The sequence below is a fragment of the Camelina sativa genome, chromosome 5 (genome assembly GCF_030686135.1).
Source record: "Camelina sativa cultivar CO46 ecotype springtype chromosome 5, ASM3068613v1".
Classification (NCBI taxonomy): domain Eukaryota; kingdom Viridiplantae; phylum Streptophyta; class Magnoliopsida; order Brassicales; family Brassicaceae; genus Camelina; species Camelina sativa.
Genome location: NC_141884.1, coordinates 41,242,398 through 41,267,441, shown reverse-complemented (window position 1 = coordinate 41,267,441; position 25,044 = coordinate 41,242,398). Strand labels below are relative to the sequence as shown.

The following is a 25,044-nucleotide window of genomic DNA, read 5'->3' as shown; positions in this document are numbered from 1 at the left end:
CAAGACCAAGAGACTGATGGTGATGTTAATTTAATGTGAGTAGGTTGCATAGTATTCCCTGTTGCATTTCTTGGATAAAACAAAAAATACTAATATGTAATTCCTTCCCTCTGCCTGTGGTGTTCAAAATAATTGCATAGTTGTAGTAAGATTTTTTATAAATTTCGCTCCTATTTTTAAATTTTTAGTATGGAATAGTAGAATGCTTGACCAAAAACCTAACTAAAACTTCGAAACTTGGTCAAGATTCTGAGAATTAAATCCACCAGTTGACAAACGAATAAAAATCTACCAAATTATAAAAAATACAACATCATGTTTTTTTAAAGAAATTAATCTTACTGATTAATCCGTTACCAATGCCATTAAATGGCAGCCAAACTTTGTAGATAGGATTCGTCTAACTAATATAATTTCTCGTGTCAGACTCGTTTATCCATTTTAATCGTACAAATCTAAGAGTATCACCCGGTTTCAAATAGTATTAAATTATCCGATCTGTATTCATATGGTATGTGTCACACTTGCAATGGAAAACTTGGTCCTAATTTTAACCTCACACTACTTTGATTTTATATTCGACAAGTAAAGCATTTTTTCCGCACAGAAATAAATAAAAGAGAAGATATTGGAGAAATTAAAAAAGAGACGAATATTTTAAAGTGACATTAAAAAAAAAAAAATCGTAAAGTGGAATTTTTTAAAAATCTTACATATATATACAATCAAAAAAATTCTCCCGGTTAACAACTGATTGCATCGTATTTAATTGGAATCGGTTGGTTAAAACCGGTTCGAGATAACAAACTCCCCACAGCCGCAAGATCTCGGCAGAAAACTCCTTGATACGCGTTTGAATTTCCCGGTTTAATTTCTGCAAAACCGGTTTTCTTAATTGAACCGGATTTTTCAACCGGCTCGTGTTCTTCAACCGTTTTCGTTGACGTTTGGGTTTGAGTCAACGCAACCATCTTCGTCCTCTGTTCCTCCTCTGCTATCGCCGCCGTCAAAAATGAGTAACCTCTCTGAATCAATCGGTAAAGCAACAAAGAAGACATCTTTGCTCGATCTTTAACGCAACTAATCTCGTTCTGGTCGAAGAAATCGCAACGTTCGATGAATGCTAAAGCCTTGTCAGGTTTATGCCTGAGACAGAGCAAGAGGTTGGCTCGATCAAGCTCCGATCTGGTACAGCCGCGTCTAACTCCGATCAATCCGTAAAAATCGACGTTTCCGATTTCACCGTTGGCGATTTTGGCTTTGAGTTTCTTCGATTTCGTAGTCAACACGCATAGTTTCCCAGGGATCTCTCTGTATTTCACATTGTGTCGTTTCCACGGTGGTCCGGGAAGTTTCCGGTCACGTAAGATAGTGTTGTAGAGTATCTTCAAGTGCTCTAAGTCGTGTAGTGAATCTGGAAGACACCGAACTGTCTCCAAAAGAGCGGCTCTTGTCTCCAACGCGTGGATGCACGACGGCTCCAGAGCTAAGGTTTTGTTACAATCCGCGATGGCTTCCGCGATTTTTCCGGCGGATTTATAAGCGGCGGCGCGGTGCATATAGCAGTCGGCGAGGAATCCTTGCGGCGCAGGACGACGACGACCGTCGATGATTTTGGAGAAGTGACGTATCGAGTCGGAGAAAAGTCCGGCGTCAAAAGCGGCGAACCCGGCGGCGCGACGACGGAGGAGATTTTTTGTGTGGGCGAGAAGGTTAGTGACGGTCTCGCATTCGGAGAGTTTGCGTGGAGGGTAAGCATAAGAGGACGACGATGGTGATTCGGAGAGGAGGATAGAGACGCTATCATCGGACCAGCTAACACTCTGACGGCGGAACTCGGCGGTTGCTAGACGTTTTCCGGTTTGAAGAAGAACCATTGCGTCCTCCATTAATCCTAGGTGGCAACAAGCTTGTCCTAACACAACGTATCTGCAAATTCCAACAAAATTAATTAATTAATTACAATTTCAATCAAAACTGTAATCTTTCTAAAAATAAAAAGTTACTGAAAAAGGAAAGTAAATTAATTTACCTCCATTGTTTATCTTTATCGCGGTTTTTAGAAATCCCAGCCATGAGTTTCTTTTTCAAGTCAGAAACAGAGAAACACTTAAAGGAGGAGTCACGGCGAGGAGGTGAGTCGGAGAGAAGTTTCCGGGAGAGCTGAGAGGAGGAGGAGGAGGAGGAGGAGGAGGAGGAGGAGGAGGAGGAGGAGGAGGAAGAGGAAGAGCCGTCGTATGATCCATCAGATTCCTCGTTGTTGTTCATCATGGCTAGCTTGAGGCTTGGAATATAATCTTGAAGCATATCAACAACATCCTTGAAGCGACGAAGAAAAAGCAAAGATCTAGCTTTAAGCTCTAACGCGATTTCAGAACGCGGCGATATCGATAACGCAGCGTCTAGTAAATGAAGGGCTGAAGCAACGTCGTTTTGCTCCTCACTCTCTATTAAAGACCTTGCGTCCTTAATGTACTTATCAACTAGCTGCAAGATTTTTTTGAAAACAAAAAAAAAAAGTTTTAAGTCTCTTTTGAATGAATGAATGATCGATCTAGAAGAAAGATCAAGTGATTTGGAGGGTTTTGTTTTACCTTCTTGTGAGTGAACCACCAATGCTTCTTCTCGCCGTTGAGTTCAGAATAAACCGCCATTGTTGCAAAGGGACTAGAATGTTAACTTTTTATGTGTTTCACTCTTTCCCCCAAAATTCTTTGCTTCTTCTCCTCCAAGATTTGAGAGAAGAAAGAGAGCAAAGTGTTTTATAAAGACAGAGAGAGAGAGAGAGAGATATGGAAACAGAGCAGTATAGGAAAGAAAGAGAGAGAGAGAGGGAGCGATGACAGCTTTGACCTGAGAGAAAAGTTTTGATCCTTCAACATAATAGCTGGCACCACTTCTGCTTTTATATTTATTCTCTGTTTTATTTGATATATATTCTCTTGCCTAATAAAAACCCTTTTTTAAGTTTTTTATCTATCAATCCCGTGTCTTAGAATCATATCTCTTCTAATTACTCGTTATCTTATTATGGCTAATCCTCGTGTTTATCTCCGAATCTCTTGTAATTACTCTTCATGATGAATATACTTTTTCTAAATATATACACTTGTAATCCTATTTCTCAATGTAGGCTGAACGCTGAGTTATATCTACTGAGTAACCTCAATCAAGGTTTTGGATTTGTAGATTTATAGTAAATCTCAATCAGTATAGTAATTTGTGTCATGTTAACATCAAGTTTTTCTAAAAATATATATATATAAAGTGAGATATTTTTACCGATAAAACAAAGATTACGGAGAACTTTAACAACATTTGATTAAAATAGTAAACTCTGTGATTTATATATATATACATCATTGTGATTTTGTCATATTCTGAAATCGTCATTGCGTGACGAATGATTGCATTATTTTATCACCCATCTCTTGAGTAATCATGTTCAATTATTTCTTACTATATACCTTAGCTTTTATTTTCTTCATTAGGTTCTATAGCTATTATTCTTTGCCAAAAAAATGAAAAAATTAGAATGATTATAATTAGATGTTTGGCCATGCCAAGAATTCCATAGTCGTGATGAATTTTACACACGAGTTTCAATTATTTCTAAAGATATACAAGATGGATATTTTAGCTTTTTCCAATCTTATACCGTCGTGATATTACGTAACTAATTTAATCGGGTCACGTCTTGTGTGATTAATGTTTCACAGAAAATAGCATGCCATTGCAAAGCATGTAGTAGAATTTAGTATGGTCTCAAATAAATGCAATGTCAGTCAAGTCAAGATGTATAGCAAGGTCTGAATTTAAAAAAAAAAAAATAAATAATAATAATAATAAGGTAAATATCCAACCTTTAATTTCATAGGATTCTTTGAATAAACAAAAAAAAAATATATAGCAAGGGACGGTTAGCCATTATGATTGGGAACTGAATATAACAGCAGCAATAATAATAATAATGCAACTCAGAAAAAAAAATGATTATATTATAGGTACAACTTCCTTCTACATTTTTTTTTTTTTGGACTTATAGGCAATGTATGTGTGTATTGGCTCCAATTTATTAGCCTTATATATAGTTAGTTAATCATTCGGAATTATAATATCGACCTTTCATTATGTATTTCATTTTTCTATTCACACTTATATAAAGAAACAAACAAATAAAGTTTTTTTAAATACAGTTTTCCCTCAAAATCATATATTTTCCTAATAAATACAGAAATTATAATAAACTTATATGATTTTTTATATATAATAGATGATTTTGTATATGTTTAGAAACCCAAGTTCTACTTGTTTGCATATAATATGATCTCTTGTTTTTGAATTTTCGTACGAAATTGAACTAGTTGAGAAGTAGAGATAAATGTCAGATGAGAATTATGTGTAGTAGTAATAATACTATATACTATAAAAGATCGTCTAAGCATATTAAATAGATGCTAATTGGATGATACGACACACGGTGCCATTGGTTGGGACAACTGTGCCAGGATGGCTTTGGGTTAACAAACGCTAGAAAGACGATTACGTGTTAATTTTTGGTAGTTAACTAGTGTAAGTTAAAAAAGTGTGGGTCTACTTAAAGGGCTACTGTCCCCATTCTATAAACATGTTAGCATCTTAAGTGTCATACATACCATGACGGCGTATATATACCATACTTAACGATACTGTTTATTTTAAAATACATTTCGCATATATGAATATATGATAGTAGTATAACATGTACCTACCCTCTCATGTTTTCATATATACACGTTAGTATATTCTGCTATCTGTAGTCATATATACAAGTATCTGTATTAAGAGCCAAAAATAAGATTTATATATGAAACTTTCGACATTGCAGGACGTATGATTGCATTGTCTATGTTATATGACTCTATCTCTATGGTGACTTTTACCGAGACATGGGTTTTATATAGAACCAAATGAGTGTCAAAGTTTGGCGCAAACATTAAGATAAGAATCTAGTATTATCAAAAAACTCATCCACTAGTTGTATAGTTTTTAAACGTCATTACTAATTTGAAATATATGACTTCGAGTAGAAAATAGAGAATATTGCGTTGGGAGATTAAACCAATCATCTAGTTTTGCTCAAATTCATACGATAGAGACCTCTTTTGGATCCAAAAGCTTTGGGTTTTGAACAAAAACTGAAACCAATCAAATAAAAAGTCAGATAGATCAGAGGAAGGCACGTGTTCTTGGCTTAGATATCACGTGGGAATGAGTGATCCATGTGCTTCCCTTTATCCCAAAAACCAACTTAATACTACGGACTTCTTTGTGAATTTTATCTCTTCTTTTTCACCACGACGATCAGTAGTCAAAAATTTAACCGAGAGCCGATCTTTATATTTTGGATTTTCCCATTCGAGCAGAAACTTAAAAAAATCAAATTATTCGTTTGGTCACATCTTCATATGTTCATATATTCTATGGGAAAGAGAACCAGTCTCTAGCTCGGCTGTGCTTTGCTGAAAAGTGGCGAATAATAAAAAAAAAGAAACAGCAAGATTTGTAACAAAGTATCGATCCAAAGAATATTTTTTAATAGAAAATAATGCCTTTCAAAAACTGTTTATTGTTTTTAACTTTGGGTCACGTGGAAAAGAATCAATCCAAAGGATAAATTCTGAAAAAGATGTAATAAAAAAGGGAAAGTTGCACCCTAATGAATATTTTGTTAAAGAAAAAAAAAATTGTTAAAAACCATACATATTCCATAGACAGTAGTAATACTTGAGTCGTCACAAAATCTAATCTATTAGCCTTATTGTGTTGCGACTTGAGCGTTTCAAAACGGCTGAGATCAATTAAGGTGATTGGTGGGCTACTCAAAAATGCATGTGTTTTTCTCTTTTGTTCTCTCAATTTTGTTGTGAACTATTATTGTTGTCCACTCTCTATTTTTAGTGAAAATAAGTTCATGGTTATCCACAGATTTGTTTGTGTTCATTTTCACAATACCTATAAAGAAGGAAAACAGACATAATGATAAGTTCACAAAGAGACATAACACATGTAAAACAACAATACATACGGTACCACTCATGATTATGGTACATCTAAGTGTCAAATTGATTGGTCTTCAGGGTAGGACATTGTGATTGTTAAATGTCAAACTCGGTTCACATGGGTTTCTTCTCCTACATACATTATTAAAGTAGAGGTCTTCTTCATCTCTCGAATTTTCAACAAAAGCTAAGAGACAGCCATTGCTAAAGCCCCACACAGTTGTACAGTCACAGACAATTGGGTTCACACTTTTCATAGGTTTCATGTTTGGTCTGTAACTCTCTGTATACACTTCAATATTATATAATTAATAAGTCGTCAAAAATAGAAATCTTGTTGTATACAACACACACATACAATATACATTACCTATTCACATATTTCATTCTACATCTTGAATCATAATCATACATTAGATAATTATAACAAGTCGATACCACTCACATTGTATATAGACAAGACTTATATTTTTTTGTTTGATCTAGTCGATATATTGAGAAACCCATTTAAAGCCTTCGCCGTAACCCATCTTTCTGACAATGCTGCACATGAACACCTCAAGGGGACGGACATTTGTTCCTGCTAAATTCACTTTACCTTTCCCCGTGGTGAAATTGGTGAGGCCTAGATGATAACGCAGCTCGTCTTCTGATGCAGCGTATGGGATATCGATTTTGTTTCCAAGGATGAGGAAAGGGACATTTGCTAAAGATTCATCTGAGAGAAGGGCGTCAAGCTCTTTCTTTGATTCTGCAAACCTCTCTTTGTCATATGCATCAACTAGGTATACCACTGCATCAACCTAATAGTACGAGAGTCAAAAGTAATGTTACAAACTTGAAGATAAAATATGAACAGGGCAGGTAGTAATTTGACATCAGAGTCTACTGATATCATCATTCATTAGAATCATCAGCCATCAGAATGTAATCACAAGAGACCTCATGTTGTGATGCTCTATAGATAGCAATCAATCATCATGTCATTGCCCCAAATCACATCATCTGAAGATTTCAAACTAACATTTGTTTCTTTGGGACCAAAAACTGGACTGATAAGCGAGTAGAAAGCAACTAGTAGTAAGCACAGTGGCTACAGAAGAGAGTAAGGAGGTCACACTAAGCTAACTCTATCTATAATCAGCAAAAATGTGACCAGTGAACATCTATGCTGCAACAAGAAGAAGATTATAACAGATATGCTATCTTCTAAACTTCAAGTCAAGCTACCATTTGTAGAATTCACTTCAGCTCTACTACCATGCCAAACTATATATGTTTCTTAGTGATTAGAGACTACACATATAACTAAACTTAGCATATGAGAGAGTCTGAGAAGACTTGGCGAATTGATTGACCTAAAAATACTAACAGAGACACGAAGATGAGAACCTTAGCATAATAGTCCTTCCAGACTCTACGAGCAATCTGATGACCTCCCAAATCGAAAGCTTTGAACTTGATTTTGCCGATACTAAGCTCTTCTGATGTCGGATGCTGTGTCGGCTGATGCTGGACCAGTCTCTGAAACCCAAATCAAACCACGTTTGCTCAAATTCTCTGACTAAGTAACATAAACAAGATTTTATAAAGCGATTACTCATCTCTGAATTCGAAGAAGAGGAAGAAGATAAACGAACCTCGTCCTTTAACATGTGAAGCAAGGTGGTTTTGCCGGCGTTGTCAAGACCTAAAAACAGAATCTTCGCTTCCTTCTGCCATAGTCCGAGAGTTGCCAGAACTCCATAGAACCAATCGACCAAGAACATCGCTTCTTCTTCTTCTTCTCTCTCGCGAAGGAAGAGACAACTTTTCACGCAGCTTCGAGATTGTACATACGGCGTCGTTGTGGTGTTGAGCAAGTATTCTTTGTAAATAATATATAGTTTTGGGGCTTTTGTATGAAACGAACAAACAATTGGGGTTCTTTTTTTGGCAAAGACGAAAGATTAAACCGTCGTCGTTTGAGTATGAGTGCGTTTGACTGGTGCTGTGACAACTAAATTGCTAAAAATACCCGCAATTCTTTTTCTAAATAAAGTTTTTCTCGTCAAACTGTGCCATTTCTATTCTTTTTCTACATAATTTTGCATACGAAGATTGATTAAATCAAATGTTACATCAATTGCTTTGAAACATATACAATTATAAAGAGATATGATGATATCATGCATGATAAGCTGATCTGATCAATTGTCTTGAGGTTGCTTCTTGACGACAGTCACAGGACACTTGACTCGTTTCGCGCAATACTCGCTCACACTCCCTAGCAATGCCCTATCAAACCATATCAAATAACCCCATTAAATCAAAATATTTTGTGTTTCTTATAAAAAAGATTAGAGCCTTAATTACGCCCTTGTACCTTTTGATGAAGCCGTAGTCATGTGTGCCGATCACTAACATATCAGCTCCAAGTTTCTGAACTGCGTTGCATATAACTTCCTTTGCATCTCCTCTTCCAACTCGTCTCTCTATTTTTATCTGCACATCAAATAACACATTTAGTTAATGAGTCGGTTTCTAAATTTAATCAACAAAGTGTTGAAATAATCGATAAAAGTAAGCTGGCTTACATCGGACTCAAAATCTTGGTACACGGTTCGAGATCGAGCCATGACTGATTCAACGAGCTCGTGTTCATATTTCATCAAGGCTGCAACCGGATCACCGGTCACTATAAAGCCTAAATATATCGACCAAACAAAATATATATATACTAAGCTAAACAGGTTATTATATATATAAGGATAGTTAATCAAAATATTAAAAGGGAACTAACCTGCGGCGTCAAGGGAAGAGTAAACGGGAAGAGGAGGCTTGACGTAGAGGAGGATGAGGGTATTGTTGGAACCATACGGAAAAAGATTGTCAAGACTCCATGACAGAGCTTCCATGCTCTCTTCGCTTTCGTCCACTGCTACTACTATCTTTCTCTCCTTCGTTTCCTCCATTTCTTTACCTTTTTTTATTAAAGAAATTATAGAAAGAAAAAAAAAAAACTGTTTTCTTTTGCTTTGAATTATTACCAGAGAAGAAATATCTAGTGTTCGAAGAAGGCTTGAGTGAGATTGCGATAGTGTTTTCTATATATACAAGTAGCTAGGCAAAACCAACTTGACTTCCCATTTCTGGAACTAAGACTTTTAATTATTTAGATATTTGCAGACACTATATCTTGTCTAATTCTTACATTTGAGAAATTCTTTGGTGTTAAACTTCTTTTAAATGTAAAGATAAGATATTAACCAAATTAATATAGATAAAGACTTTAATTTGTTTGTTTTCAGATGTGAGTCTTATCTACAATCAGTGCCGGCTTAAACATATTACATGCCTCTGGGCAAACTAAAAAAAAAAATGCCCCTTAACCTATAGAAAAACTTATTAATTATTTTTTGGTTCTCTTTGGTTTATATAATTTTTTTTTTGTGCCTCTTTCTAGCTTACAAATTTTTTTTTGTGCCCCTTTAACTTACAAAGTTTTTTTTGTGCCTCTTTTAACTTACAAATTTTTTTTTTGTGCCCCTTTTCTTATACGTATATGCCCCTTTAATTTATGTACCCGGGGGCGGTCGCACTGCCCGCCCACCTAGTTAAGCCGGCACCGTCTACCATTTATGTTTTGTATAATTATGGGATTTCATTCATGCATGACTCTTAAAAAAAAGAGTCATATAACTTATCCACAATATGACTCTCTTTTTTTTTTTTTTTTGGACAAACTAGTATATGACTATAAGTTATTATATATTATGAGTTCTACATTTTATTCTAAAGAAGAAATAGAACTCAATATTAATGAAAATAGAACTCAATATTTATGAAAGTAAAACTCAATATTAATGAACTGAATCTGGAATCTCATTTTCCTCATAAATCTCTTAAGTATATATATATATATATATATATAGTTAATTAGTTATCATGGGTTATATTGATGAATGATGATGTTACACTGATGATTGAGTGATCATGAATTTCAGTTTTGTAATATCCATAAACGTATACAAAGAAAAGATAACGTAAAATAAGAGAAGTTTATGATCGAAGGCAAATACAATCTCAAAATAATAATTGGTCCCCTCAAAAAAACTAGAGAAATGATCACGACCCTAAAATGAAGATAAGATGCATATACAGATACCTCAAAAACAAAACGACACCCTTCATTAATGCTCCTTGTGAGTTTGTGTGACCCAAAAAGGTTTATATAATGGCGATATGAACACGTAACCAAATTAATGGGCCTTTAATGGGTCATCCGAAGCTTTCAATCAAACTAAGGCCCATATCCTCTGATCCTTAATTTTTGCCCCGCCGTTCATCACCAACTTCGCCATTGCTTAATCGCCGTCGAGCTTCCATGGCTTTGAGAAGAAGCTTTCAACGGCTTCGTTGCCCCTTCGTTCGCTCCGATGAATTTATTTCCGGTCAAAGTCGCGTAATCGACGGGAGAGGAGAAGAGGAAGTTCGATTTTCCTGTGGTAGCTCTTTTCCCTTCTCTCGTCTGTTTCATTCTTCTATATACGACTCTCCATTGCCACACTCCTCTATAGTACTGCTTGATGCTAGTCTTGGTTTTAGAGGTTTCTCTAGTGGTAGTTCTGATGTTAATGATGAAGAAATTGAATCTGAAGACGATAATGATGAAACTGGGGTCAGTTGTGTTGAGTCAAGAAGTAATACTAATCAGGAAGAAGTAGAGAGAGTCTGCAAAGTGATTGATGAATTGTTTGCGTTAGATAGAAACATGGAAGCTGTTCTTGATGAAATGAAGGTCGATCTATCACACGATCTGATCGTAGAGGTTTTAGAACGGTTTCGTCACGCTAGGAAACCTGCATTTAGGTTCTTCTGTTGGGCTGCAGAGCAACCAGGTTTTGCTCATGATTCAACAACTTACAACTCCATGATGAGTATTTTAGCAAAGACTAGACAGTTCGAAACAATGGTTTCAGTTCTTGAAGAGATGGGTACTAAAGGCTTATTGACTATGGATACATTCACTATCGCCATGAAAGCTTTCGCTGCTGCAAAAGAGAGGAAGAAAGCTGTTGGTATCTTTGAGCTGATGAAGAAGTACAAGTTTAAAATTGGTGTTGAAACCATTAACTGCTTGCTTGATAGTCTTGGCAGGGCTAAGCTTGGTAAAGAAGCTCAGGTTCTGTTTGATAAGTTGAAAGAGAGGTTTACACCTAATATGATGACTTACACTGTTCTACTTAATGGTTGGTGCCGTGTGAGGAACTTGATGGAAGCAGCTAGAATCTGGAACGATATGATTGATCAGGGATTGAAACCTGATATTGTAGCTCACAACGTTATGCTCGAGGGTTTGTTTAGGAGCAGAAAAAAATCTGATGCGATTAAATTGTTCCATGTTATGAAATCCAAGGGGCCTTGTCCTAGTGTCCGTAGCTATACCATCATGATCCGTGACTTTTGTAAACAGTCTAGTATGGAAACTGCTGTTGAGTACTTTGATGACATGATTGATTCCGGGTTGCAACCCGATGCTGCGGTTTACACGTGTCTGATCACGGGGTTTGGGACTCAGAAGAAGCTTGATACGGTTTACCAACTGCTCGAGGAGATGCAAGAAAAGGGACATCCTCCGGATGGTAAAACGTACAATGCGCTGATCAAACTGATGGCTAACCAGAAAATGCCGGAACATGCCACTAGGGTCTACGACAAGATGATCCAGAACGAGATTGAGCCATCAATACACACGTTCAATATGATAATGAAATCTTACTTCGTGGCGAGAAACTACGAGATGGGGAGAGCTGTTTGGGACGAGATGATTAAGAAAGGGATTTGTCCTGACGATAACTCTTACACGGTTTTGATCAGAGGGCTTATAGGTGAAGGGAAGTCCAGAGAGGCATGTAGATACTTAGAGGAGATGCTTGACAAAGGAATGAAAACCCCTGTGATTGATTATAACAAGTTTGCTGCTGATTTCTACAGAGGAGGACAACCGGAGATATTTGAAGAATTGGCGCAGAGAGCTAAGTTCTCTGGTAAGTTTGCTGCAGCAGAGATCTTTGCAAGGTGGGCTCAGATGACAAGAAGGAAATTCAAACAGAGATACATGGAAGATTGATAACTTGGGGGCGCTTGACTGGATATTACAGCTCACTGGCTCGGAGAAAGCTTGTTGTAAGCTCATCTGCAAGTTTTTGTAAGCTCATCTGCAAGTTTTTGTGCGAGAAATCTTGCTTCAATCAAGAAAATGACTGCACTTGCACAGCTTGGACTTAACTGATCACATTTGGGTGTTGCTTCGCGCCAGCAGTTGAGGTTTCTAATGGCACAACGGGGATTAAACTATTGGGTAGTTGAATAGAGTGTCAAACATGTCTTTGCTCTTTGTATTGTAACATCTGAGTGAACAACACAACTCGTTTATTTTTGGTGAAGGTGAAACGATTTGCTTAAAATTAATAATCAATTCACAGATTTGATTCGATTTGGAAGAAAATATTAGTGACACTTGTCGTGCCCTCTTATGAAATAAAGCATTCACAATGCATTCCGGACGAGAGAGAAGAGTTCAAAACCTCTGCAAACCATTAGAACACACAAACAAAGATGTAACATCAATGTTTTCATAAGACAAACAAACACACAAAGGCATTAGACAAAGAAGAAGATGAGGATCATCTAGAAGTTAAAAAGATGGACAGGAAAACAAAGGGATCAGTTATTATGGACATCATCAAGGCAGGCAGGCATGGAGAAGCAAGAAGAGTATGTTATTGGGGGGGGGGAGTCAACAAGGTTCTTCTGAGCTTCTTCTTAGGGTCTGGAGAGTCTGGGGGATAGGCTTTCCCTCAACTGATAGGCAATTCCAAAACACATTGAAATTTCTCCGTTTGAGCGAAGGGTAAAAGAGGATAGGGTTGTCATTTGTGATTAACATTATCGTTGATGATATTCCAGTATTTACAAATGCCCAACTCCCCATGCCATTGAAAAGAGCCGCACGTCTGGAATGATCGAGTCCTAACGGCGACTCTGAAACCATAACAATAGGAGATTCAAGATACACAACAACAACAACAACAGCACATAATATAATAAACAAGTTAATAAACCATACCATTTGGTATGCGATTGAGCTCGATTCCGGCGGGGTGAAATACATGATCCTGGATCTCCTGATTCGTAGCATTAATATAAGCATTGATTGAGACCGTACCACGATGTCCCATTACCGCAAGCGCAATTTTGATGTTCCTCGAAACATCAGCAGCACTGAGACCTTCAGGGATCTTGTAGACCTCCACGTCCCAGAAGACACCTGCCTCTTTAAGGAGTTTTTTTTTTCACAATAAAAGCAAATTACGACTCAGAAGATGATAGTATTTGCAATTGCAAAAAAAATTACAAAAGATACGAAAATCTTACCGACGTATCCGCTACTAGCCATGGTTTTGAAGGACTGATCGAGACATTTGGAGAGAAAGGGGCGTAACAATGGCAGACGAGAGTTGAGCAAAGGCTTAAAGCTACGGCATTGACTTATGAACATGGTGTTTTGACGACGGTGAAAGATCCGCCGGAACAAAGGAAGACGACAGAGAGAGAAGCTGCTGTTGCCGCTGTGGGGTTTTCTAATAGCCACCACCATTGACGACAGAGTAAAAACTAAAAAGCAACAGTCCTCCTTTAAACGGGCTATCATGTCCATTTCTTTCTTAAATGGGCCTTCTTTTAGACCCTATAAGGTGAAAATGATTGGCTTAAAAAATAACAATTCACAGATTTGCCAATGTGTTTGATTTGGAACCGGAGGTTTCATAACCGGTTTGATGAAAGTAAGCATTCTTCTCTGAGAAAGTGAAGAAATGCAATTAGGACGAAAGAAGAGTTTAAAAACCTCTGCAAAACATTTGAACACCAAAAAAAGTGTTACCAGAAGGAAGATAAGATTGACAGAAAACAAAGGATCATTTATTATATAGCATCCATCATCATTGAGATCCAGAGATACATTGAAGATTGATGACTTGGGGATCTTAACTGGATCTTTCAACTCATTAGTAAATTGTTCTACTTGAGCTCATCTGCAAATTCTTGGTTTTTTGAGGTTCTAATGGCTCAATGATAACCCGTTGAGAAGCATCAGGAAGCCAATATACGAATGGGATATAACACAAGCTGTTTTATAACATTCAACACAACATCTATGGTTCCTTATAAAGTCCTAGCCTCAAAACATGTCTCTGCTCTTTGTACAAACACAAGACATAAGAGACACAGAAGATGAAGAAGTAGGCTCAAGTGCAGAGAAAGAAAAACAAAGACATCTTTTATGGTTTGGTATCTTGGTAACATGTAACTAGGGTCAAAGATGATGGCTGCATTTAGCATTTGGCAAACACAATATAATGAAATTTTCAACTCTCAAAAACAGAGAGAAACTGAATCAGAATAATTGCAAGTTGGAGAGTGAAAAGAACTTAACGAGAGAGAATAAAGAGCTTTCTTCCTTGATCTATGGACTTTTGCTAGCTTCAGCGTCCTTGTTTCTCCAGGGATTAAGAGCTTCTCTCATGGCTTGAGCTTCAGGTGAATGTTCCCAGGCCCGTTTCTCTGCTTCTATTACAGTAACCTTGTCGTCTGCAAGTTTTCGTAACAAAACAATTTCATCAAAATCTCTCAGAGAAAAAAACCCCAAACCAGTCTAGTGTAGAAACTATACAAGAAAGTAAGAATCTTCAACATCAAACTTGAGATTAAGCTTAAAACTCCACAGAGATTCCAAAATCGATGAAATTAAACTATTCACAGAAACAATTGCAATCAATTGTTGCTAATTCGGAAGAAAAAAACCTAAATTCCCAAAATCTTAGTGATTAAAATTAAAAGCGAGAAGGAATTGAAAAGATGAGAATTTTTTACAGAAACCAGTCTTGATCATGAAGAACTCCATGCCTCCTCCTATAATAGCCGATCCAATCGCGATCTTCAAATACCAATCCAAAAATTTCGTCTTCATCATCGTCTCCTCCCTTTCTCAGATACCTACCCGATGAAGAATTCAAAATCTCCAGATGAACATAAGAGTTACAATTTCTCAAATACTTTCCCGATGAAGCAAAGCTTCGAGGATTTTTTAATTTTTGCCCGGAAGGGTTTTAGTTCATCACTGTGTTCGTAAATTGATTTCTTCTACATTTACTCAAAACAGCGTATTAAAAAGGGAATATTAAAACGCTGTCGTTCGTGCTTTGGTTCGACTTGTCGGTTTGGGAAAACCAAGTCAAGACAAAAAAATTTATAAATTTAAAGTGGCGATTCAAGTTAAGAAGAACAAGAAGCGGGAAAACGAAATCAGGGGACGCACGTGGCACGTTTACATTGGATTAATCCATATTAATGGATTGTAGTCCTGCGCGCAGAGGATCTACAAAACAGGTTTACTGGGGGTGGGGGCTAGGGTTTGAAAGATTACAAGGGAGGTGGTCTCTACTCTCTCTAGGGTTTGCTAAAAGTATGGATCGGATCAGTAATCTTCCAGACGAGATTATTTGCCACATCGGATCCTTTCTCTCGGCGAAGGAGGCAGCGTTCACCACGGTTCTCTCTAAGCGATGGCATAACCTGTTTACCATCGTACAAGATCTTCATTTTGATGGTTCTGTAAAGGATGGAGAAACTCTTACCAAGTTCTCTCTAAACTGGTGGTTTGATGAGGATACCGAGCCTGCTCAGTACGATCATATCAACCGTTGTCTACGTCATGTGCTCAAGCGTGGTGTCACGGTTCTTAAACTTTCGATAAATGGCGAAGAAGGTTATGCACTGCCTTTTGAAGTTTTCACTTGCGAGACAGTTACTGATCTGTCACTAGGGTGTGGTTTCGCTATTGACATTCTCCCTGAGAATGCTCTTCTTCCAGCGCTCAAGACTCTCTCTCTTTCTTACGTTCGGTTCCATGAGTTTGGTCGTTGTGCGTTCAAAACGCTTCTTGCTGCGTCTCCTTTGCTCGAGGAATTAACCATACGTGGTGTCAACTGGGAACTTTGGAAATGGTCCCGCACTGTGTCTAGTTCGAGCCTTAAGAGACTTACTATAATGCGTAAAGTGTGGGATTCTTTTGATGACTCTGATTTCAAGAGTATTAGTTTCGATACCCCCGGTCTTGCCTACTTGTATTACTCTGATTATGTTCCAAAAGAGTATCTTAATGTTAATCTAGACTCCCTTGTTGAAGCTACTCTCTATCTTTGTCCGGAAGAAAATTATATGTGGGGGAAAGGTGATGAAAGGCGCTTCCATCCAATGAATCTGCTCAATGGGCTCAAAAATGTCCAGACTCTCAACTTGTACACCATTATGACTGCAAAGGTAAGTGTCCTCTATTGATTTATTTCTATTCAAAATCTTACAACAACTTTAAAGAAAAAAATGGTTATATATATATATATGTATTCACTATTTTGGACCTATTGACTTATAAGTATAAAAATCTTGCTAGTGTATGCTTTAATTGATTGGTTCTTTTATGTTCCAGTCTTCCGTGAAGCACTCCCAGTGTTTGAAAAGCTGTCTTATTTATATGTTAGCCTTTCTAACTTCTGTTGGTCTCCTCTGCCAATGCTGATCAAGAAATCTCCAAATCTAAAGACTCTCGACATCAACGTACGTATGACTGCAAACCCCCACAAAAGATCCTTAATTAGATACTCGTGATTATAATCTTGAATATCTCAAATGTTTTCCGTCTCGTTTCAGGGTCCCTTGCACTATAAGAGTTTTTATTACTGTGAAGAAGACACTGTTTGCGAGTGCGTGTCAGAGTATTCATTCTTATGGTCGAGTCCTTTGGAGGTCCTGAAGATAAATGAGTACTATGGTTCATTCGAAGAATTGATACAAATGAAACATTTCTTGGAGAAACTGGCATGTCTTAAGCTGGTGGAAGTTCATTCTCAAGCAACAGGTAAATATAAGCTGAAACTCATAGCAGATCTGGAAAGGCTACCCAGAGCTTCGTCCAAGTGCAAATTTGAGGTCGTTTCCTAGATTTGCTTAAGTCTGTTCATTGATTCAACAACATTAGAACGTTTGTGTTTTTTTTTTTGCATTTTCTCATCTTTAAGTGGTTGTCCGTTGTTGTGTCGTTTTCTTTTTGGAGTATTTGTAATTTTAGTACGTTTTCACTTGTGAAAGATAGAAAAATGTCTGTGAGAGATGTGAGCGTTTGTATTAGAAGAGAGAAAAATAAAAAAAACTATTATTTTTTTTGTTTATTCATATTCTCTCTTATTTAGTTATACAAATATTTGGTAAGATATATTTTTTTTCTAAATTTTTGTTAGATACAATAAAATCTATGTTTTTTTTTTTTTTTTTTTTGTAGTTTGGTATGCATTTTATTTTATTATTTTAAATATTTTTATATCAAAACTGATATATATTACTGTTCTGTACAACTGATATATTACTGTTCGGTTTAGGCTGTTACTCCTATATCATATTACAATAACTGATGCATCTGACGTTCAGAGAGATTACATGTATTGGGTGAAGACTGAAAACAGGCCAAACGTCCACATAGAGTGAGACTCAGACATTCAAATTACATACCAACACATTCAGAATAAGAATTTTTTTAAAAAAGCAGTGTTGTGAACAGTACCGGATTTTGGTATTTTTTGTGCCTTTCTGCATCTGTCATCGCAAATAATGATTTTCCTTCACTAAGGGTTGGCTACTTGTCTTAGAGGCATATGCATCTGAAGTTAATATTACACACTCCAAAGCAATAGCCCTTGCAGTTTAGATATTGTCACCAATCACCATGCGGACCTGAAGATCAACATATATCATGAAGTGTTATTAACAAGCTAAACAATAAATTTTCGTCATTGGCCTTTCTAGACTTAAAAAAATATATATATATAATTGAACAAAAGAAGTACCTTGACACCAGCATTTTGACAAAGCTGGACTGAATCTTTGACTCCTGGTCTACATGGATCTTGTGCACAAATATTTCGATAAGAAACACTACTCAGAAAATTGCAGGACATGACATGCAGGTAGAATATTGCCTGATCTAAACAAATGTGTCTAAAAAAGGAGTACTATGCACTGTGAAACGGTACAAGTGACCTCAAAGGACAAGAGCCACAATAACTACAAATTGACTCATCTCCGGATAAAGAATAAACCAAATCGATCCTCACCTTTATGCCTACTGTAGTTAGTAAAATAAGGTCATCCTCTGGGAGTACCCACTTTGAGAGCTCTTCGCCTGTTGGGACCTTTTCAGCCTCAAACGTTCTAAAGGCCAGTGCAACACGTCGTAAGGTTCTTCCAGCCATCTCTTCGATTCCATTCTTGAACAACAATGCCTGTAAACATCAAAGAAACTGGATTAGTCTAAATATCACGACAACGCAAAAGGTAAATCACAGATTCATACAAGTACACCAGCTTTCAAAGAATTAAAATAAATTAGACTTTCAAAAACCTTGTCTTCAGTCATTGGTGCCACATTACCATCTTCAACGATGTCGCTTATGCACATAAGCTCTCTTTTCTAGTGAACATAAACTTCACCATCAGCCTGAAAAATGTACTTTAAAAATGTTAAAGATAGATGTGTTTAAATTTGTTGAAATTGGAGAATTTTTTTACAAGTGTTGTCTGATCGTAGAGGATTGGGTTGGGTAAAATCATATTATCTCACAAACCTGTAAAAAAAAAAATGACAACTTTTTAAGTGATATTAAGGTATATATTGGGTTACTTAAGGTCCAAAGCCCATATATAAGGCCCAAAAGGCCTTTACCATGTGTATACAAAGTCGGTTAGTGAATTTCCTTTTTATATAGCGCATGTTCCATATATTTTGTTATCCTAAAACAAAAAAAAAAGGAAAAAGTGTAGCGCATCAGTTTCTTTTAGTCCTGAGTGACGCTCTCTCGCAAGAACAAAAACACAAAATCTCTCTGACGAGTAAGCCATCTCTCAAATCTCTCAATCGGATCGGGTTGTTCTTTTTTTAGGGTTTCATCAGCAATTTCTCTTGGGTGTTTTTAGGGTTCGTTTTTGTTTCTGATTTCTTTTGGGTGTTTCAGGTATTCATCTCTCTGGTTCAAGCGAGGGCCTTCTAGGGTTTCATCGATTCTCTCTTTCGTTGGGAATTTTTACCTAATTGGTATCATCATCATCAACGGTTCTGTTCTGTTCTGTTCTGTTCTGTCTTCTAATTATATTTTCCTCTCTGACGGCTCTATTTATAATTATTGCAGGATTCGGATTGTGTTTCCAACGGGACTTGTGGAAGAGCAGCAGCACACACTCACTACACTAGGGTTTCGTTTCTTTAATTGGTAGTAGTCTCTCACTCTTTATCTTATGCCCTGAATCGAATTGTTATTGTTTCACCGAAATTGGAACATGGGGGCTCTGTGTTATTATTATTAAGAATTGCCTCCTCAAAACTTGTGCATATCACACTCACTCTGTTTTGTCCTTTCTCTATATGCAGGTCCTCTCTCTCTGCAATTTCTTGGCTGGTAAGTGGTAAGAAGGTTACTGCTACGTGACAGTCCTCACAGGTATGGTTTAGATTTTTGGTAAAACGTTTTAGCGTCATCATGTTTTGGTTTTTTTTTTTTTATTCAACACCGCTTGGTTATGAGTGGTCTTTTCATTTTCTTGTTACAGGTGCATCCGTATATGTAGCTATTAGGGATGATGCTGAATCGTGGACCCATATGATGGTAAAATCCTCTTCACTGTAAGTCATCTTAAAATCCTCTGCTTTTCTTTATTTTGTTCTGTTTCAAGTTTTTCTATCTCCCTTGTTTTTCTGAATTTTGTGGCACAGGTATGAATATGATTCACCTCTGGTTCAATCAAGGACGACGATTCTCCTGAAGAACGAAGATGATTTCGTATCCTTCAATTTTAATTGTTTTGCGATTTGATTCTGTTTCGTTGACTCTTCGGCTCTGTTTATGCAGGATTTTATTGTTTTGTTTCCAAGGGGACTTGATGGCACATCGCACGAAGATGCACATAGTAGTCTCGTCTCTTCTGTAGTCATGTGGTATCGTATCTTCTTTCATGTTCACTTCTGAATCATCACTTTGGTTTTGTGATGTTTTTTTTTTCCTTTTAATTACTTCAGGTTTTGGATGATGCTTTGTGATGCTAACGTTGATTAAGATGGAATGCTAAAGATGGTAGCGTCATGGACTTTAACCCCTGGTTCCTCGTTAACCCTGGTCGTTTGTTATCTTATTCGTGTATGCACTATTAGTTAATAGATCTTATGAGGAATCATAATTAAAGTTTGGTTTACTTGTTACTTGCTACTAAGGCTCTGTTGCAGATAGCATTTCTCGATGATGATCCATGTAAGAGGATAGGAAGGGATCAGTGAAAACTACGTGTATCCTAAGAGAGAAGGTTTGATCTGTTGCAAATTCTTTGATCTGTTTTTTGTTGTTCATTCTTATTTAGGGTGAGAATTAAATGATGTTGGGTTTTATTTTGCAGGGCTTGGCTTGGTCACCGTTTAATCTCGGTTCTGGTTTTGTAAGGACGTTAGTTTTCTCTTCATCTTTCTTTTGATTTAGCTGTTCGTTGATTCTTTCGCTTTGTTATGATTTCTTCTCATTCTATGATTTCAGGTTTTCGACATCTGATTCAAAAGGAGTTAATGGGCGGGCCTTGAGGAATCAGAATTAAAGGTTGGTTTACTTGTTACTAATAAACCTTGTTTTGCTTAGTTAGGGGTTACTTACTACATATGACTTTGTGTTTTGTTTTTTGCAGATTGAATCATTCCATACCTTTTGCTACCATAGATGTCGAGGAGCTATCTGTTGCTCATCCTGCTGAAGTACGGAGCTTTGGTGCGTGTTTACTTCTCATATTGAATTTTGTATTTGGTACTTAAAGCGTCTTACTGAAGTTGCTGATGAGTAGTACTCTCTGAGCTTTACTTTCCTCTTATGTTTGTAGTGATGGATCTTCGAATTACAACACGCTTCTAGATAATCTAAATGGAAAGCCATTGTCATCATCTCAGGTCGGGTCCCCAGTTCAAGTCTCCTGATTATAACGGGTTCTTCGTGCTACTCTAAAACCAAAGAGTTACGTACGGTAAGAGATTTTCTTTTACATTTTGATAAACACATCTCTATTATTTGTTCATGGATTTTCACTTTTGTTCTGTGGTTTTTTTTTCTCCTTCCTCTAATTACATGTTATTTGCTTGTCGTTTTTGTTATTTCAGAATTTGGATGATGCTTTGTGATGCTAACGTTGATGAAGATGGTAACGTCATATATTTTTAATAAACACATCTCTATTATTTGTTCATAAATTTTCACTTGGTTTTTTTCCCCTTTTTCTAATTACATGTTATTTACTTGTCTTTTTTGTTATTTCAGGTTTTGGATGATGCTTTTATCAATCAGTGATGGCTTTGACTGATTGTCCTCAAGCATTCTCATGGGTTCATTGCTCTGAACACATCTCTTTGATTTGTTTCTGAATTTTCACTTCGGTTCTGTGGGTTTTTTTCTCCTTCTTCTAATTGCATGTTTATCTTTACTTGTCGTTTTTGTAATTGCAGGTTTTGGATAATGCTTTGTGATGCTAACGTTGATGAAGATGGAATGCTAAAGATGGTAACGTTATGGTTTTTACCCTGGTTCCTCGTTATCAATTTCAATGTTAATTGTCTCTTAATCTTTCTTTCGAGTTAGCTTTTCGTTGGTTCTTTTGCTTTAATATGACTTCTTCTTGTTCTGTGATTTCAGGTTTTCAACAGCTGATTCAAATAGAGTTACTGGGTCTTGAGGAATCAGAATTTAAGGTTGGTTTACTTGTTACTTACTAGTTACTACTAAACCTTGTTTTGTTTATTTAGGGTTTGGTTGCTACTTATTACTAAACCTTGTTTTGCTTAGCGAGAGCCGTCCGATCATAAAAAAACAGTTTAATCACCCAAGAGGCAAGGACATAAATGGGCTCAAAATAGGCATATCACACTGACTTGTGCATATCACACTGACTTGTGCATATCACACTCACTGTGTTTTGTCCTTTATGTTCCCAGTAGCTAGCTCACTCACTGTGTTTTGTTGTCCTTTATATTCTCTATGCAGGTCTTGAAGGACGGAGAATATGATGGGATCTTTTTTTGCTCTCTAGACAACAAACACAAATTGTGGAATCATGAGGACTGTTTGGCAAGCATGTCAATATCGATTCTCATGTATGGTTCCAGTGTTTTAACATCCTTAGATTTTGCATCATCCCCTTGGTTATGATTGATCTTATGCTTTTTTTATTTCATTTCTCTCTTTCAGAAAAGCTTGAAGGAATGAGATTATGATGAGATCTTTTTTTTGCTCTCTCAACAACTACAACAGATTGTGAATCTTCAGGGATTGCTGGCAAGCATGTCAATGTCGATTCTCAGGTATGGTTTATTATCACGTTCTAGTTTTTTGCTTCATTGATCTTATCTCAGTATTTTGCATGATTGATCTTATCTCAGTATTTTGCTTGTTTTATCATCATGTTCTTGTTTTTGTTAAGAATTCCCATATCTCAGATTTTGCATTATCCCCTTGGTTATGATTGATCTTATGCGTCTTCTATTTCGTTTCTTTCTTTCAGAAAAGCTTGGAGGAATGAGATTATGATGAGATCTTTTTTTTTGCTCTATCTATCCCCGTTTTCTTAGCTTATGTCATGTTGTTACTCGAAGCTTCTAAATGCCAACGAAAGAAACTGCATCTGCCCAGGTATCGTCAAGTTTAAACAACAAATCTTGAACACGTAAATTACCTTATTGTTTTATACTTATGTGTATTTACATTATTGGTTGTCTTTCTTTGTCAGTGATCTGCTTCCTGCTAGTTCCAAATCTGATATGACTAGTGATCCTGGTGTTGTGAGGAACTACTTAAATCTACTCTTGGTAGAGAGAAGAAGCTCAATCGTCGACGCAAAGACTCCATTGATGTTTTCGAACAAGTCAGGCAAGTCAGACTCATTACTCACAATCACTCAATACGTTCGCGTTAGTTTCCCATCCATAAGGATATTATTAGGAATGATGGAGGATACCAAGTCCTCTTCACTGTAAGTCATCTTAAAATCCTCTTCTTTTCTTTATTTTGTTCTGTTTCAAGTATTTCTATCTCCCTCAACCAATGATTCTTTTTTGTTTTTGACAACAAGGCACCAGAATTCCAAGCAAAACCCATGATTCTTTTTTTTTTAAATCAACAGTGTAACAAGAATCTCAGGTTTATGTTTCGTTTTGCAGGTGTGCTTAAAAAGCTTGAAGCTATGTTTAAGGTATGAAAAAAAAAAAATTTCCAGTATAATATCAGATTTTGTTATAATTCAGACTTTAAAAGATATATTAAGGAAGCTTCTAGTTCTCTATTTTTGTGCAGATCGAAGATATGCTTATGGGTTTGAAGAATTAAAAAGGTTCAGTACCAAAAAGGTAACAACATCAAAATGTTTCTTCTAGTTATATAGGTGTCTTTAACTCAATACCTCTACCATCCGCTTCCGCTCAATTTACCAACCTTTAAGTCACCAAGTTGCTTTAATTTGCAGTGTCTATCGATTCTCAGGTATGGTTTCAGTGTTTTAATATCATATGCTTTTTGTATGGTTATGATTGATCATATGCTTTTTGTATTTTGTTTCTCGCTAACAGAAAAGCTTGAAGGAATGAGATTATGATGGGCTTTTTTGCTCTCTCAACAACAAAAACAAATTGTGGAAGCTTCCGGAAATGCTGGTAAACATGTCAATGTCGATTCTCAGGTATGGTTCATTTTCCAGTTTAACTTACACGTTCTAGTTTTTTTGTTTGATTGATCTTATCTCAGCATTTTGCAGGAACTTACTGTTTTTGTTTGCAACGGGACCTGTGATAGCATATCACACGAAGACGCATACACAAGTTTCGTCTCTTCTGTGGTATATGATCTTCTGAGTTTGCGCCGTTTGATAATATTGGTATTGTACTCTTATGTCCTGAAGCGAATGTTATTGTTCACCGAATTGGAACTTAGGCTCTCTTGGTTGTTTCTATTTGCAGCAGGTGTAGCTACGTAACATGAGGAATGGTTCCAGGTTCAAGGTTTTCTCAGTAGCTAGATCTTGATTGAGGTTAGTTAGACTCTAATTTCGTAGTCTAATAATATTGAACTTCAGTGTTTTTTTTCCACTTGGGTTGTTAAGTTCATCTGACTCATTTCATCTTCTTTCTCCCAACGTATTTTCAGGAATCCATTCTTGTGCATAAGGCTCTGGTGAATGAGCTTATTTTGCGCTGTTAAGCAATGGTTAATCATAAATGGGCCATTCCTCTTGATACCTTCAGTCACGATGTCTCATAGATATATGTAGTTGTTAGATTATAAAAGTTGAGTACTGGTGACTGGTCAGTTCATGGAGCACGATACTATTGCAGGTCAGTTCCTTTTAATAATACTATTTACTTTTCCACTTTATGTTGAAATTGTTGTCATATTTCTTTGTTCTAAAACACGATACTATTGCAGGTCTTCCATGGCTACAGTGGCCAAACTGATATCGGTATGCTCCTTTTTTACTTTGTTAGGTTTCGATGTGCAGGTATATTTACCATTTACTGCTTCCAACCAAATTTGTCGCCCAGCTGTACTTTACCCAGCAGTCATTATCAGTTTGTATTCGAACAGGCTTTATATCTCGTTGATGTCGTATCAAATCCTAAAAAAAATTGAGATTCCTCTGTTTAGAATCATTGATTGTTTCGTTAAACATTATACTTTAGGCTTAGGTCTGAAAGTACTAGAAATTTTATTATCGGAAGCTCGGAACAATCATCTTTAACTTTAACTTGAAGATTGGTTAAATTTAGGTTGACAGTTTTGTTTTGTTTATCTGTTTTTGGTTTGAGGATAAATTTGACGAAATAAAATCGAATCTTTACTCTGAT

The 25,044-nt window shown here is 36.6% G+C and overlaps 8 protein-coding genes across 59 annotated transcripts; 3 read left to right on the top strand and 5 right to left on the bottom strand.

The window, feature by feature from the left end:
• Positions 1 to 645: 645 nt before the first annotated feature.
• Positions 646 to 2,905, bottom strand: LOC104788582 (uncharacterized). Its single transcript, XM_087452505.1, has 3 exons — positions 2,595 to 2,905; positions 2,033 to 2,487; positions 646 to 1,929 (listed from the first exon to the last, which is right to left on the bottom strand). Exons 1-3 carry the CDS (start codon positions 2,652 to 2,654, stop codon positions 744 to 746), a joined length of 1,701 nt encoding a protein of 566 aa, XP_087308631.1. The 5' UTR covers positions 2,655 to 2,905; the 3' UTR covers positions 646 to 743.
• A 3,424-nt stretch (positions 2,906 to 6,329) lies between these two features.
• LOC104699633 (small COPII coat GTPase SAR1A) lies at positions 6,330 to 8,042 on the bottom strand. Its single transcript, XM_010414973.3, has 3 exons — positions 7,682 to 8,042; positions 7,434 to 7,565; positions 6,330 to 6,844 (listed from the first exon to the last, which is right to left on the bottom strand). Exons 1-3 carry the CDS (start codon positions 7,808 to 7,810, stop codon positions 6,524 to 6,526), a joined length of 582 nt encoding a protein of 193 aa, XP_010413275.1. The 5' UTR covers positions 7,811 to 8,042; the 3' UTR covers positions 6,330 to 6,523.
• Positions 8,043 to 8,067: 25 nt separating this feature from the next.
• On the bottom strand, positions 8,068 to 9,284 carry LOC104699634 (universal stress protein PHOS32-like). Of its 2 annotated transcripts, none has more exons than XM_087452503.1 (4): positions 8,824 to 9,284; positions 8,618 to 8,727; positions 8,407 to 8,525; positions 8,068 to 8,318 (listed from the first exon to the last, which is right to left on the bottom strand). In XM_087452503.1, the coding sequence occupies exons 1-4, from the start codon at positions 8,993 to 8,995 to the stop codon at positions 8,231 to 8,233; spliced, it is 489 nt and encodes a 162-aa protein (XP_087308629.1). In that variant the 5' UTR covers positions 8,996 to 9,284; the 3' UTR covers positions 8,068 to 8,230. The 2 variants fall into 2 exon arrangements, with proteins under 2 accessions (XP_087308629.1, XP_087308630.1); XM_087452504.1 differs by having other exon boundaries at positions 8,618 to 8,697; positions 8,824 to 9,267.
• A 1,006-nt stretch (positions 9,285 to 10,290) lies between these two features.
• Positions 10,291 to 12,531, top strand: LOC147945056 (pentatricopeptide repeat-containing protein At3g62470, mitochondrial). The gene has a single exon (XM_087451618.1). It carries the CDS (start codon positions 10,408 to 10,410, stop codon positions 12,151 to 12,153), a length of 1,746 nt encoding a protein of 581 aa, XP_087307744.1. The 5' UTR covers positions 10,291 to 10,407; the 3' UTR covers positions 12,154 to 12,531.
• A 69-nt stretch (positions 12,532 to 12,600) lies between these two features.
• LOC147945055 (uncharacterized) lies at positions 12,601 to 14,101 on the bottom strand. 2 transcript variants are annotated; one of them, XM_087451620.1, is made up of 3 exons: positions 13,461 to 14,101; positions 13,153 to 13,359; positions 12,601 to 13,067 (listed from the first exon to the last, which is right to left on the bottom strand). In XM_087451620.1, exons 1-3 carry the CDS (start codon positions 13,741 to 13,743, stop codon positions 12,823 to 12,825), a joined length of 735 nt encoding a protein of 244 aa, XP_087307746.1. In that variant the 5' UTR covers positions 13,744 to 14,101; the 3' UTR covers positions 12,601 to 12,822. The 2 variants fall into 2 exon arrangements, with proteins under 2 accessions (XP_087307746.1, XP_087307745.1); XM_087451619.1 differs by having other exon boundaries at positions 13,153 to 13,353; positions 13,461 to 13,814.
• Positions 14,102 to 14,197: 96 nt separating this feature from the next.
• LOC104788579 (uncharacterized) lies at positions 14,198 to 15,219 on the bottom strand. Its single transcript, XM_019246207.2, has 2 exons — positions 14,958 to 15,219; positions 14,198 to 14,675 (listed from the first exon to the last, which is right to left on the bottom strand). Exons 1-2 carry the CDS (start codon positions 15,055 to 15,057, stop codon positions 14,551 to 14,553), a joined length of 225 nt encoding a protein of 74 aa, XP_019101752.1. The 5' UTR covers positions 15,058 to 15,219; the 3' UTR covers positions 14,198 to 14,550.
• Positions 15,220 to 15,551: 332 nt separating this feature from the next.
• On the top strand, positions 15,552 to 17,084 carry LOC104788578 (F-box/LRR-repeat protein At3g62440-like). The gene is made up of 3 exons (XM_010514339.2): positions 15,552 to 16,410; positions 16,537 to 16,700; positions 16,794 to 17,084. Exons 1-3 carry the CDS (start codon positions 15,552 to 15,554, stop codon positions 17,082 to 17,084), a joined length of 1,314 nt encoding a protein of 437 aa, XP_010512641.2.
• A 1,811-nt stretch (positions 17,085 to 18,895) lies between these two features.
• On the top strand, positions 18,896 to 24,849 carry LOC147945054 (uncharacterized). 50 transcript variants are annotated; one of them, XM_087452456.1, is made up of 28 exons: positions 18,896 to 19,025; positions 19,148 to 19,227; positions 19,322 to 19,402; positions 19,561 to 19,630; positions 19,740 to 19,812; positions 19,903 to 20,124; positions 20,206 to 20,260; positions 20,398 to 20,486; positions 20,577 to 20,623; positions 20,711 to 20,770; positions 20,856 to 20,935; positions 21,045 to 21,185; positions 21,319 to 21,359; positions 21,476 to 21,540; positions 21,661 to 21,715; positions 21,848 to 21,903; positions 22,196 to 22,305; positions 22,400 to 22,512; positions 22,713 to 22,840; positions 22,938 to 23,180; positions 23,368 to 23,399; positions 23,501 to 23,553; positions 23,670 to 23,686; positions 23,773 to 23,882; positions 23,958 to 24,077; positions 24,160 to 24,230; positions 24,347 to 24,534; positions 24,626 to 24,849. In XM_087452456.1, exons 19-21 carry the CDS (start codon positions 22,788 to 22,790, stop codon positions 23,375 to 23,377), a joined length of 306 nt encoding a protein of 101 aa, XP_087308582.1. In that variant the 5' UTR covers positions 18,896 to 19,025; positions 19,148 to 19,227; positions 19,322 to 19,402; positions 19,561 to 19,630; positions 19,740 to 19,812; positions 19,903 to 20,124; positions 20,206 to 20,260; positions 20,398 to 20,486; positions 20,577 to 20,623; positions 20,711 to 20,770; positions 20,856 to 20,935; positions 21,045 to 21,185; positions 21,319 to 21,359; positions 21,476 to 21,540; positions 21,661 to 21,715; positions 21,848 to 21,903; positions 22,196 to 22,305; positions 22,400 to 22,512; positions 22,713 to 22,787; the 3' UTR covers positions 23,378 to 23,399; positions 23,501 to 23,553; positions 23,670 to 23,686; positions 23,773 to 23,882; positions 23,958 to 24,077; positions 24,160 to 24,230; positions 24,347 to 24,534; positions 24,626 to 24,849. The 50 variants fall into 50 exon arrangements, with proteins under 50 accessions (XP_087308582.1, XP_087308614.1, XP_087308588.1 ...); XM_087452488.1 differs by lacking the exon at positions 23,670 to 23,686 and having other exon boundaries at positions 19,903 to 20,096; positions 20,577 to 20,615; positions 23,958 to 24,038; XM_087452462.1 differs by lacking the exon at positions 23,670 to 23,686 and having other exon boundaries at positions 19,903 to 20,096; positions 20,577 to 20,615.
• Positions 24,850 to 25,044: the final 195 nt, after the last annotated feature.